The sequence below is a fragment of the Cricetulus griseus genome, chromosome 8 (genome assembly GCF_003668045.3).
Source record: "Cricetulus griseus strain 17A/GY chromosome 8, alternate assembly CriGri-PICRH-1.0, whole genome shotgun sequence".
NCBI lineage: Eukaryota > Metazoa > Chordata > Mammalia > Rodentia > Cricetidae > Cricetulus > Cricetulus griseus.
The window spans coordinates 52,278,837-52,291,824 of record NC_048601.1 but is presented as its reverse complement, the minus strand read 5'-3'; the positions used below and the strand labels follow the sequence as shown (position 1 = coordinate 52,291,824).

The window sequence follows — 12,988 nt, the reverse complement described above, 5'->3', positions numbered from 1 at the left end:
ATGCCTGGGCCGCGCCCCCTGACCAGGTTGGGACCACGCCCTCCGGAGAAACCCCTCCCCCTGCAAACTACAGGGGCGCAAAGGGACAAAAATAAAGTAGGTCTACTTCCCGAGAGTGGAACCCTTTGCGTTTCTGAGTGCCTGTTCTCGCGAGAGGTGGAAAGGGCGCAGCGTTTGAAACATGGCGGACGACGTAGATCAGGTAAGTTTGTCCGGAGGCGCTCTTAGAGGAAGCGCTTGCGCTTCCAGGTCGGGTTCGCGTTTTCCACGCTCGCTGAGAAGCGGCCCGTCTCTCTTTGTCCCGAGGAACCACGGCCTTCCGTAGCCGCGCCGGCTCCTGAAACTTCCGCAGGCCTAGAGTTTTCTCAACCCGCCTATCTGCCCATCACGCTCGGCATCGGCTTTTATCTGTAAAATGCAAACGGCTGTCGACACCAGACAGAAAGCGTGAGGTAGTGGTGGACACCAGCTTTGTAATACGTGCAAGCGCCTGGTGCGCAGGCAGCGGCTCACTTGGAGTGCAGTAGGAGGGAGGGAGGGAGGTAGAGAACCTGGTGGAGATGTAGTCTGGAGAAAGCAAGCCAAGATCGGGTGCACACAGGATCACAGGCTGCCCTCTTCACCTGCTCTTCCCCCTATTCCTTAGCTACCTGTGGAGTTCCGAAATGATTGCACTCCCTCACACGCACACGCACCCACACACGGGTATTTAAAATAACAGAGCATGTTATTTTAAATATGTATTTCTTTATCTGAGACATTTCTTCCATAACTAGAACGTAAGTTACTTAATAGGGGCATTGGGGCGGGGGTGGCTGGAGAGGTTGCTTTAGGAGTTAAGAGCACTTGTTGCTTTTGTAGAAGACCATGGTTGGGATCCAGCACCCACATGTTGGCTTAACAGCACCCCAACGCATCTTAACTCCAGTTGCAGGAGGGGATCCTCTGCCCCCTTCTGGCCTCTGCTACCGAGCACTGTGTCAGCGTGTGGTGCACATGCATACAGGCAAACTGCTCACATACACGATAAAAGTAAACCTTTAAAATAAAGGGGGGTTTTCTGTGTTTGCTTTTCTTTCCTAGGTTTAGGACAGTGCTGTTAGCACTCAGCAGGTTATTAGTTGAGGGAACGAACCCAATGTTCAGGGGCAGCTTCTTTGAAAAGGCAGAATGTAAAGCTTACAGGGTGAAAAGGATTGACAGTGGCCATCCTAGACTGAAGAGGGCTGTCGTGGGAACAGATTTCATTGTTTTGCAGCTATGTATTTATATGCCCCTCTCCATACTAGAGTGAGCTCCATTGAGGGGATGCGGCTTCTGTATTGTTGTAATCCAGTGGTTGGTTGTCTGATTTCTTAACAAAAGCCTGCTGAGCTAAGGTGGGAGGAGGAAAGCACCAGTTGAGATCCGGGGTTGGGGGTGTTCTGGGAGGGTTGTTTGTTTCCTGTCATCAGCCTCATATCTACACAGCCTACAATTTTCAGCTTTCACTGACCCCAGGTACTCACTGGAGAAGCTTGCTGAATGGTCTTACTAATTCTTGATGGCTGGAACCACCTCTTTCATATAGCTGAATCCAGGTCATCCCAGTTCTAACCTTTGAAACCTGTTCCAACAGTTCTTGAAGAGTAATTCTGATTTATCATTCCTCTGAAATGACTGACCAAGAATGCATTCTTAAATCTTGAAGCAAGCAAGAGATTATATTAAATATAAGAAATTACAGGTGCTGGGAGTGGGGCTGGTAAGATAACAGGTAAAAATGCTTGCAGTTTGTAAGCGTGACAACCTGAGTTCAATTCCTGGGACACACAGAGGAAGGAGAGAACTTTATAAAGTTGTCTTCTGACAGCTACTTGAACCCCATCACACACACACACACACACACACACACACACACACACACACACACACACTCTTAAAAGTTCCAGACTCGGTTCATACCTGCCCAATCCCAGCATCTGAGAGGCAAAGACTTGCTGCTCATCAAAGGCTGTCATGGGCATGCCTCTTAAAAAAAAAAAAAAAGGTAATTATTTAGAAGTGTTTCCTTTTTACTTCAGATAGACCCTTTAGTCCTTATAAGATCTCTGAGGCAAAGATGTGGTCTCCCCAGTTTGCAAATGAGGAGTCTGAAACAAGAAATGGCATGATTTTTAATCCCAGTTCAGAAGAGCCAGGTCAGAACCCAGAATTGAACAAAGGCTTCCTAATGACTCAGTTCTTTTAACTTCTATACTATACTACTCGGTAGGTAGGTTCATCTTGCCAGCCAATTAGCACCCTAAACTTAACCTGCGCTGTACTGACTTCAAATTCTGTCAGATCTTTTTAGTAGTGTGTGAATAGGTATTGCAGGTATGTTTTTCAAATGATTGAATTATACAAAAGATAAAGCTAAGGTTCCTAAGTGGTACTCTAACACTTTGGATTTTTTGGAAGTTCAGTCATCATTTTGCTACTTAACTCCTCTCCACATAATGTTTTTCTCCTCTTTTACATAGCATCGAGGCACCGTTCTAAGCTTTCATATGTCATTTAAAATAATAGTATTGGGGAGACACTATTTTCTGCATTTGGCAAATTAGACTAAGGTATAAACGGGTTATGTGACTAGCCCTTGGTTTCACTGCTTAACAGTGATTGAAACACCACTCTGCCTCTGGTGGTCCATTACTAAGTGTGTTTCCTTCATCAGCAACAGACTACCAATACCGTAGAGGAGCCCCTGGATCTCATCAGGCTCAGTTTGGATGAGCGAATTTATGTGAAGATGAGAAACGACCGAGAGCTTCGAGGCAGATTACATGTAAGTCTTTTAAATTATCTCAAAACCAGATGTTTCCCTATCATCCCTTCCTACCTCCTTACAGATTTAAGAACTGCAACACAAACATACTGTTTTGAATTATGTAGTTTCTTTTGGGAGTTGGAAAATCTTAGACAATATGAATATCCTTTATTTTTAAAATATTTTTCCTTAACCAGAGGTTTATGAAAGAAAGAATGTGTACATGTGGCTGTGTGGATGTACCCGTGCTTACGGAGCCCAGAGATATCTTGGAGCTGAAGTTACAGACATGATATGGGTGATATACAAGCCAAACTTGGTTACTCTGCAAGAGTAGCCAGTACTCTTAACCTGAGCATCTCTCCAACCCTATAGAACATTTTTACCTCCTTCAATCTTACCTTCTGTTTACTTATGAATAAACTTATTTGTCTTTGTTTTAGACAAGGGCTTGCCATGCAGCCCAGTTAGTTTTAAAGTCAACATCCTCCTGCCTCCATCTCCTTAGAGCTGGGATTATAGATATGCACTACCATCCTTGGCTTTGTCCTCTGTTCTTGGTTTTTGGGGAGGGTGTTGTTGTTTTAGTTATTGAAAACAGACTGGAGATACAGTTCACTAGTAAGAGTGCTTGCCCAACACGGAGCAAAGCCCCTAGCACTACAAAAAGTGTTAAGTAGCATAGAAATCTGTAGGATTAAAAGCGAAGTCCCATTTACTATGGATGAGCACTATTCAGGGTTGGTTACAGAGTCTTCCAGATCTTTTCTGCATGTGTGTAGACTGTGTTTAAAGGGAGATCCTAGTGAGGTATGGTGACATGTGCCTGTAATTCCAGTACTTAGATGACTGAGGCAAGAAGATCAGATGTTCGAGGCTAGTCTGGACTACCTAGTGAAACCCTGTTTTGAAAGTCTGTGACGGCTTCATATACATATTTTTAGCACTTTTTCCATGTGACTTTTGTGTGTGTATGGACTGTTAGATAGATGATTACTACACAGGATTTTATATAAGGCAACAGTCACATTTTTCCTTTTTTTTCCCCCTAGCTATGAGACTGTATTACTCACTTTTATATATTATTACTTGTGCACATTTATGACTTCTGTGGAATTACGGTTTTGTCTCTTCTTAACTTTTTACTTTCCTAGGGCTGTTGGTTTACAACACGGAATTGAGCCAAGTCTTACTTTAGGGTTAGAGACAGCCCTGTCCTGCCAGTGATAGATCCACTAGGCAGTTGTGCTTCAGTCTCCCTCTCAGAAACTATGATAGTTCCTTCCATGATTCCTGAGGACAGGGAGCCTCTGGGGCTGGGAAGGAAATCGGGTCACTGATCTACAAGCTAGCCTTTGCAAACAGCAGTGTCCGTTTGACGAGAAAAGTGGGATGGAGCTAAATTACATGGGTCTTTGGCACATGAAATGACACCCCAGGCCAGACGGTGTCTTTAGCTTGTACTTCCGTACTAAGTGGCCCACCTTTCTGTTTGCTTCCTGCTCTTCAGCTGAACATTTATTTGCTCATTTGTCTAGCTGCCAAGCAGTTCCTTCCCAATGTGGCTGTTAGGCTATTTTTATCTTGATATGAACAGGCAAACCACTTAGCATTTTGTTAGAAGAACATGTAAGTGGGTTCTGAACAGGCCCCAGGAGGTTTGCCATTTAGTAAAAGGAATGAACTTTGAAGGTTGCACTGAAAACTGTGGTCTCAATCCTTCCTGGCTGAGCCTCCAGAGGCCAAGCACGTTAAGCTCTGGACAGGTTATAAATGGGCAAAGTGGAGGTAGGAAAGATGGTCACTGGGTAAAGCATGAGGACTAGAGTTTAGATCCTCAACACACATGGAAATACTAGGCGGGTATGGTGGCTTACCTGTAACTCCAGCCTCTCGAGGCAAAGATAGGATCCCTGAGCAAGCTGGCTGGCTAGACAGTCTGAAAGCTCTGTGTTCAAGTGAGAGACACTACCTGAATACATGAGGTTGAGAGCAACTGAGGAAGTCTCTGGTGCCCGTGCACGTGTGAACATGTATATACACATGTTGTACACTGCGCACGCACACACAAACACACACACCCACAAAAATGGGGAAAATTTTGCTCTGCTTGTATGATTTTTGTGTGGGTAAGATGACATTGTTCTTGCTTGAGAACCACAGGGCCAGGACTTTATATTGCTTACTATCCTTGAAGTCTAACAAAGGTACAAAAAATGGCAATAGTGTGGTCTTTTGGAGCCTCAAAGCTGACCCCCAGTAACACACCTCCTCCAATATGGCCACAATTGATAATACTTCTGAAACAGTTCTATCAACTGGGGATCAACTATTGAAATATATGAGCATAGAGAGGCCATTCTCATTCGAAACACCACAGTCTCTAATAATGTAAAAACTTATATTTTCCATTATGTTAAAATACTTTCAAATACCGTATAAAATGAAACTATGTAATATAACCTACGTCATTGTACTTTTAATTGGTTCATTAAATCTTGTCTAAATTTTGTTATCACAAAAAAAGAAAGAAAGAAGTCTAACAAACAAAGAATTTGCTGTTTTTTCATAATAAACTGTTGTGGATGGTGGGGTTTTCTCTAACAAGTAGAGTAGGTACTTAAGAAGTAATTTCAGGTTATTTTGAATGAATTCATTTTTGATCATAAGCAGTATTGTCACTGGGAATGGCTTGTGAAGACTCGATAGACTAGCACAGAGGGAGTGTTTGTTATTTGCATATAAAAGTTTTGGGTGTAAGTATTGAATATGTTGCTTATAATCCACTTGCATCTTTTTTTTTTTAAGATTTTATTTATTTATTTATTATGTACACAACATTCTGCTTCCATGTATATCTGCACACCAGAAGAGGGCACCAGATCTCACAACGGATGGTTGTGAGCCACCATGTGGTTACTGGGAATTGAACTCAGGACCTCTGGAAGAGCAGTCGGTGCTCTTAACCTCTGAGCCATCTCTTCAGCCCCCACTTGTATCTTTTGAGCTCTCTTTGTTTCTCAAATCTCACCCTCCCATTTCAGGCTTATGATCAACATTTAAATATGATCCTGGGAGACGTAGAAGAAACTGTGACGACGATAGAGATTGATGAAGAGACATATGAAGAGATATATAAAGTAAGTCCTGCAGGTCTTCTCTTTGACAGTGTCAGATCTTATCATGCAGCAGCTTACCACTTACTTGTGGGAAGCCTGTTATATTTGGGCTCCTACTTATAGACTGTAGTGATTAAATGCAAGGGTTTGGACTATTGATAGACTGTAGTAATTAAATACAAGGGTTTTGGAATCACACAACTTGTTTTTTGTTTTTTGTTTGGTTTTTTGTTTGTTTGTTAGTTTTTTGGTTTTGAGACTGGGTTTCTCTGGCTTTGGAGGCTGTCCTGGAACTAGCTCTTGTAGACCAGGCTGGTCTCAAACTCACAGAGATCCACCTGCCTCTTGCCTCCCGAGTGCTGGGATTAAAGGCGTGCACCACCACCTCCCGGCAAAAGTTAAATTCAGCCTGCTTTTTTTGTTTTGTTTGTTTGTTTTTTGAGACAGGGTTTCTCTGTGTAGTTTTTGGAGCCTGTCCTGGGACTCACTCTCTAGACCAGGCTGGCCTTGAACTCACAGAGATGCACCTGCCTCTGCCTCCCAAGTGCTGGGACTAAAGGCATGCACTACCACCACCCGGCCTCAGAACTGGTTATTAACTCTGATTTTAAAGATAGCTTTATCACCAAAGCTCCCCCCAGCATGGATGACAACTCACAAAGCTGGGAACCATGTAGCACACTGCACGGCCTGCAAGCAGCTCAGCAGGTTGGAAAGTGTCCTTTACCATCAACTGAGTTGGTCTGAACCTTGCCTCAGAGTACTAGGATTAAAAGCTTTTGCTACCACACCCAGCCCACAAATACAATAGCTTCTTTTCTTTCTTTTTAAAAATTCATTTTATGATGCCAGGTGGTGGTGGTGCACACCTTTAATCCCAGCACTCTGGAAGGAGGGGAGGCAGATCTTTGTGTGTTTGAGGCCAGCCTGGTCTACAGAGCAAGTTCTAGGACAGCCAGGGTTACAAAGAGAAACCCTGTCTGGGGGAGAAAGTAAAATTTTGTGTATGTATGTGGATACCTACATATATGTGTCTGGTGTCTGAGGAGGCCAGAAGAGGGCTTCAGATCTCCTGGAACTGGAGTTACAAATAGTTGTGAGCCACCATGTGAGTGCTAGGAATTGAACCTAGGTTCTCTGGAAGAGCAGCCCGTGCTCTAAACCACTGAGTCATCCCTTTATCACCTATTATAGTTATTGTAGTGTGTTGTGTATGTGTTTACTACAGACACAGGCAAGACAGACTGGTGTTGTGGGTCGTATCTTTAGTCCATTCATGCAGCAGTGGAGAACAGTGCCTTGCTGCCTTGTATGTTCTCATTACCTTTGAAGTGGGAAACCAAGCAGCAGCCTCCCCATGGCTGCATGGTATGTTTTGCCCTCCCTCAGTTGACATAACTAAATAATAGCAACATTCCCAAAACAGGAAGGACCACAGACCACTGAGCTTTCCCCACAGAATGCACAATTAACTCCTGAGTGACTGGATTGATACCAAGTGGCCAATAGGAAGGCAGACAGCAGTTAGCCCTGTTCTTTGGGTTCCCTCTCTACCACAGAATATTGCTTTTGTTGATTGCTAAAGTTCTGCTATTTGGCTCTGCCCACTTTTTCTGCTATCCATCATGTTTACCACCTTCTGTCACCAAACAGCTCATCGTGTGGCTCACTGCCTGGCTTCTCTTGGTGATACTGTGCTCTTTGTAGCCAAACCTTCTTGCTCCAAGCACCAGTTCTCACGGAATTACAGACCTGCTGGAAACTAAGGAGACAGCTTCTCTGTCAGACTACCCTGATCAACCCCTCCTGAGCTTCAGCAGGCTGCATAGGCTTTGCCTAAGGACAAAGTGTTTTAACTGAAAAGTTTTACTAGGCCTTGTCTACTTTTTTTTTTTTTTTTCTTTTTCTTTTTTGTACTTACATACTTGGGCTTAAAAGCACCTGGCATTGTTTCTTTTTGTTTGCCTGATAACTAGCCAGTTCTTGCCTGATCTCATTCTTGTACTTCCTGCTGAATGCATCTGTTACACCATGGCACTTATTTACATTTGGCTTTTTCTAGCCTTTGTCCCCAGAGTCTGTAGATTTGGGAGGTCTTTAGGCTGCTCCCAAGTTCTGCCAACATATTGCCAAGGCATAATGATGACCCAGATTGTGTCATGTTTGCTGCCTGCCCAAAGCTGATCACTAAGCTGAAGCCTTGGGGGTTGTATCCTCATTTGTGCTCATAGGAGTACACAGAAGCAGGTGTGAGGGCTGGTGGGCACACTGGGGGTTGAGTCCCTGCCTGCAGGTCAATAGAGTAGCTTTCTTTCAGGTGCTAAGTTGGGGACATAGACTTCTGCCTTCCTGTTCTTGAGGTCTCAGTGTTCAGGGTCCATCCATTGGTAAAACAATGACTACCCATTGGCATTCAGAGGAAGTCATTCTTGAAACCCATGGCTGAAATCCAGTTGTAGCTGAGGCTGTAACTCAGTAGTAAAGCATTTGCTTAGAATGAGCAAGAGTATCATAATGGCACACACCTTTAATCCCAGCACTCAGGAGGCAGAGGCAGGCAGATCTCTCTGAGTTTGAGGCCAGCCAGGTCTACAGAGTGAGTTCCAGGACAGCCAGAGTTACACAGAGAAGCCTTGTCTTGAAAAACACCACCAAAAAATAAGTGCAAGACTTCAGTCCCCAGCACCCACTTCCCCAAAATCAATCCGAAGCCAGAGTTAGTGGCATACTCCTGCAATCCCAGCACTGGTCTGGAGAGATGGCTCAGGGGCTGAGAGCACTTGCTTCTTTCCCCCTTTTCCCTTTTAGTACTTATTTTTGACACAGTCTTACTACTGTTTGGCCTTATTGTGCTTTACCCTTTTGTTCTCTTCCAGTCAACAAAACGGAACATCCCCATGCTCTTCGTCCGGGGAGATGGTGTTGTTCTAGTTGCCCCTCCGTTGAGAGTCGGCTGAGACAGAAAATGGTCCTGTGTAGGAAAATGGAGACTTTGCCTCTTGAGATGTACAGAACACTCACAGAGAGAAGCTCATGTGTATTCTGATAGTCAGAAATGACCCGAGGATCCCTCCACCCTCAAAGAAGTTCATTTGCGAGTAACTTACAACCTCTCCAGCTAAAATGGCATGTTCCTTTTTCTCCAGCCCTGTCTGTGTAACCACCTTGCTCTTTTCAGGAGTTGATTTGCCCATTGTTCTTGCAGTTACTTTCAGGTTGTTTTCTGATAATTAAATTTGATGTCCCTTTTTTATTTTTAATGTGTCTTGTGGATTCTCAAGTTTTTACTTGGTATGTGCAGCATTCTTTCCCATGACTAGGGGACCAAGTTGAGTGTGAGGAAGGAGAGTTTGGCCATTCTGCCCCTGCCTCATCTGAGGAAGAGCTGTACCAACAGGTCCAGCGCAAGGAGGTCATTGCTCATAGCCTCTCCTGTCTCAGGGGCCCCAAGAGCTCAGGTGAGCACCCCAGTGAGAACCAGGCCAGAGGGGAGGTGGTGAGTGGCTTCAAACCTGCCAGGAAGATACAAAACATGACTTCTGTGACTGAAGAAATTATCTTCCACTCATGACTCACAGTCAGCCAGTGACAAGAACCTGAAGAGTCTGAGCAGGATGAGCTGAAAGCAAAGCTACTTCCATTCTGGCTTCAGTCATCCAGGACTTCACGTGGCATCACAAAAACACTTGGAGCCAACACCTTCCACTTAGTAGTTATCCATTGTGAAATGTAGACAATTGAGCTAGGGCTGTGGCTCTCAGGTTGGCTACTTGTCCTGTATGCATTAGTCCCCAGCACCACAAGAAGAAGAAAAGTATAAGCAGTCTGCGCTGTGGAGGACATGCCTGTAAATGTGCTCAGTGAGTTTGCTAATCTGTCAAATACAGTTTGTTCATGTGCTCTGAGCCAAAGTCATGTTGAAGAGGCTTTGTTTCCATTATTAATTGTACCTGTCCCTACAAGTTAGAGAGAGAAAAACAAGTGTGGCTGAGTTGATGGAAGTTTGATTTTCAGTGAGTAGGCAGGGCAGAACCCTCCTGACCACCCTGACCACCCCTACACTGTCCTTAGGCATTAGCTGTGCTAGGTGATGTTCTGTTCACTGTTCTGTTCACAGGACTTGGGATTTGGGCTGTGTCAAGTGGTTGTTCCTTGCAGTCCCCCTTCCTGAGTAGACAGCTTAACCAAATGCTAATAACAATGGCTGTAACTAACTCACTGAAAAGCATGCCTTGGGCAAAGCCACTCTATCATAGTCCTTTCAAGCCCTGCAGTCATAGAAGTAGCAAACCAAAGTGCTTAGATCACCCTGGTGCTGGTTTGTGGCAGCAGGGTGACCTTGCCTAACACCAGGTGCGCATGTGTGGGTATATGGCAGAGGCCCCCACTGTAGGTAACAAACCAGTATCCACTGCAGCTGTGGTGTGTTCGCCCTCCTCAGGCATGCAGTGTTGGGTGTGATACTTCTTCAGTTCTCTGCTTGGCCAGCTCCCTGATAGACTGACTGCACTAGAACTGTAGGCTGTGAAGACTCATTTTATACACATTTCTGAAGTCTAGGAATGTTAAAGTTTGATAGACTCTATACCCAACACAAACAGTCCATCTAGCTGCTGAGATATGGACAAACAAAACTATAGAAAACTGTTACCAAGTTGAGGAATGGGAGGCAGTGTGAGGTTGGCAGCCCCTTTTGGTCTGGAATTAAGTCCTCTACCTTGACAGTACAAGCATAGCTCTGCCACTGTCCCCCACACAGCAGTCACCTCCACTGATCTGCAGTGGTATTGTTGGCTGTATGACAAAGGGCTTCTAGCAACCATGCCTTAGACTTATGACCAGAGAGCACTGGGCTGGATATCCCATGCTGGCTTCTGTAACACAGTATCTGTCATATTACAATATGGACTATCCTCTACAGACTCAAGTATTTGAATACTTGGTCCCCTGCTGGTGCTCCTGTTTGGGGAAGCTGTAGAACCTTTACCAGGTAACTAATGGAGAGGTGACATTAAGGCTTTATAGTCTAGCCTTGCTTCCTATTGTGTCTGCTTCCTGAACCACCCATATCTGAACAAGCAATTTCAAACTCCTGCTATCACAGCTGAGGTACTCTCACCACAATGCCTTCCCTACCAGGGTGGATGTACCCTCAAAGTGTCAGCCATAGTAAACCCTCCTGGAAGTTGCTTCTTGTCAAATGTGGGCACAGCAGATGCCACTGTTCCGTTCCTGGGTTGGTCATTTTATGTTAGGAATGGTGATTGCTTCCCACACAGATAGAAAATACAGAGCTGTCGTTGGAAACCAAAGTGAGACATTGCTAGAGGCAGAGGAGGCCCATTCTGTAGACAACACTTAGTCATTTATAAGTTACTGAAAAAATAACTGGATACTTTATCAGAGGTGACAGATTTCTTGGACACACATCAGGCATTGGGGTGTTAGGTTGTTGCTGTAAAACCTCATTGGAGGCTCTGGAGCCTCTCAGGGAATCAAGGTGGGCAGAGCTTAGGCTTGTTCACTAGTGGACTGGGCCCCGGGACAGCAGCAGGACCCTGCAGTGGGGGTTGGGTGGAGTGCCTGCAGAGTCCTGCTGTAGCTCTGGGTGGGGTTGCTAAGCTGCGGGTAGATATTGGCTTCCTCTGCTTCTGGGAAGGGTAGGATATTTAGGAGTTGAACACAGTCCCACCAGACAAGTGACTGCTTGTATTCACAACCCCAGACTTGACGCCTAGCCAACAACTTGTCTTCCAGCAATGCTGAAGATGTGAGGATTAAATAACATCAGGCCAGCGATGCTATGTGGCTGGCACTGCAAACAGAAAGGGCCAATAGTACTTTGGAGAGACAAGCTGTGCACACCGATCCCCTATCCTGGGGTCCCCACAGCTCAGCAAGGCTTACCTCCTTTTCACCCCTCGGCCATCTTCTGCTCCCACATGCCTGGGACTACCAGCAGGCGCCAGCCACAGGCACCTAGCCAGGCATCGGTTTACATGGAAAACACCAAGAATGAGGACTACAAGGCCCAGTGTTTTCAAGTCCTGTAGGCCTGTTGCTCCACTCTCAGAGCAAGTCAGTTCTTATTTTCTTGGCTGATGCTTAAGTTTCATGGGTGTAGACACAGCATGCCCCACTGTGGTTTCTGATATTGATTACCCCTGAGGGATTCTTTTCTTGTGTTCTTCCCACCCACTACTCTGCCATGGAGATCCAGGGAGGTGTTGACAGGAGCCCCTGGTTGTCTTCCTGGCTTTGGAAAGTTCCCACAGAGGATCTTGCAATGTCATGGAGTCAGATAACTGAGCTTCAGTATGTGGCTGTGCCACATTGCCAGCTGGGCAGATGGAGTACCCTAAGGTCAGTTGTAAGTACTAAAATGCAGCTAAATGGGCAACCCAGACAACCCTGGAGTTTTACAGGTCAGGCACCATCCCCAAGTTGGAAGCAGCACTGAGACACAGTGGGATGGGGTCACTCCTTTATCCTGCCTTAGGCTAGTTGCTTTCCACTCTGTCTCCCTGAGTAGCTTTCAAGAGAATCTGGCTTTGAAATAATTTGGTTCATTCAATTAAAACTTACTTTGCAAAGGCTAAGAAAATGGCTCAGTGCTTCCCAAGTGAGGATCTAAGGTCAGATACCAACACCCATGTGAAAAGGCAGGTGTGGTGGTGCATACCTGCAAAGGCAGCTCTGGGAAGACCCCCAGAGCTTGCTGGCCAGCTAGTCTTGCTCAATCAGTAAGCCCCAGATTCAGTGAGACACCTTGTCTCAAAAACATAAGGTGGAGAACGATAAAACATAGACACACATGAACACATACTCCACACCAGAGAGGAAAAGAAATGCCTGTCATGTGGCAGAGTCTGTGAGAGGCCCGACACAACCAACTTAGGACCTAAGGTAAATGCTATTAAGGAAGGAAGAAAGGGGATGAGGTGGGAGAAGACAGAGCATCCTTGTGGAGTCTGTGTTGGGAGGGTGTAGGCTCTGTAGGGTTTGGCAGAGCAGTGAGAATGGTTTTTTTTTTTTGTTTTTTGTTTTTTGTTTTTTGTTTGTTTTGTTTTGTTTTGTT

At 45.2% G+C, this 12,988-nt stretch overlaps 1 protein-coding gene across 1 annotated transcript; it reads left to right on the top strand.

Annotated features, from left to right (window-relative positions):
- Positions 1 to 52: 52 nt before the first annotated feature.
- Positions 53 to 9,170, top strand: Lsm3 (LSM3 homolog, U6 small nuclear RNA and mRNA degradation associated). The gene is made up of 4 exons (XM_027428885.2): positions 53 to 202; positions 2,699 to 2,809; positions 5,836 to 5,931; positions 8,787 to 9,170. Exons 1-4 carry the CDS (start codon positions 182 to 184, stop codon positions 8,865 to 8,867), a joined length of 309 nt encoding a protein of 102 aa, XP_027284686.1. The 5' UTR covers positions 53 to 181; the 3' UTR covers positions 8,868 to 9,170.
- Positions 9,171 to 12,988: the final 3,818 nt, after the last annotated feature.

Bases quoted from the DNA above. Each gene is read 5' to 3' on its own strand.
- Lsm3 (XM_027428885.2), top strand. From the start codon at position 182: ATGGCGGACGACGTAGATCAG. The intron at 2,810-5,835 runs GTAAGTCTTTTA...CTCCCATTTCAG, and splicing joins AGCTTCGAGGCAGATTACAT to GCTTATGATCAACATTTAAA. The intron at 5,932-8,786 runs GTAAGTCCTGCA...GTTCTCTTCCAG, and splicing joins CATATGAAGAGATATATAAA to TCAACAAAACGGAACATCCC.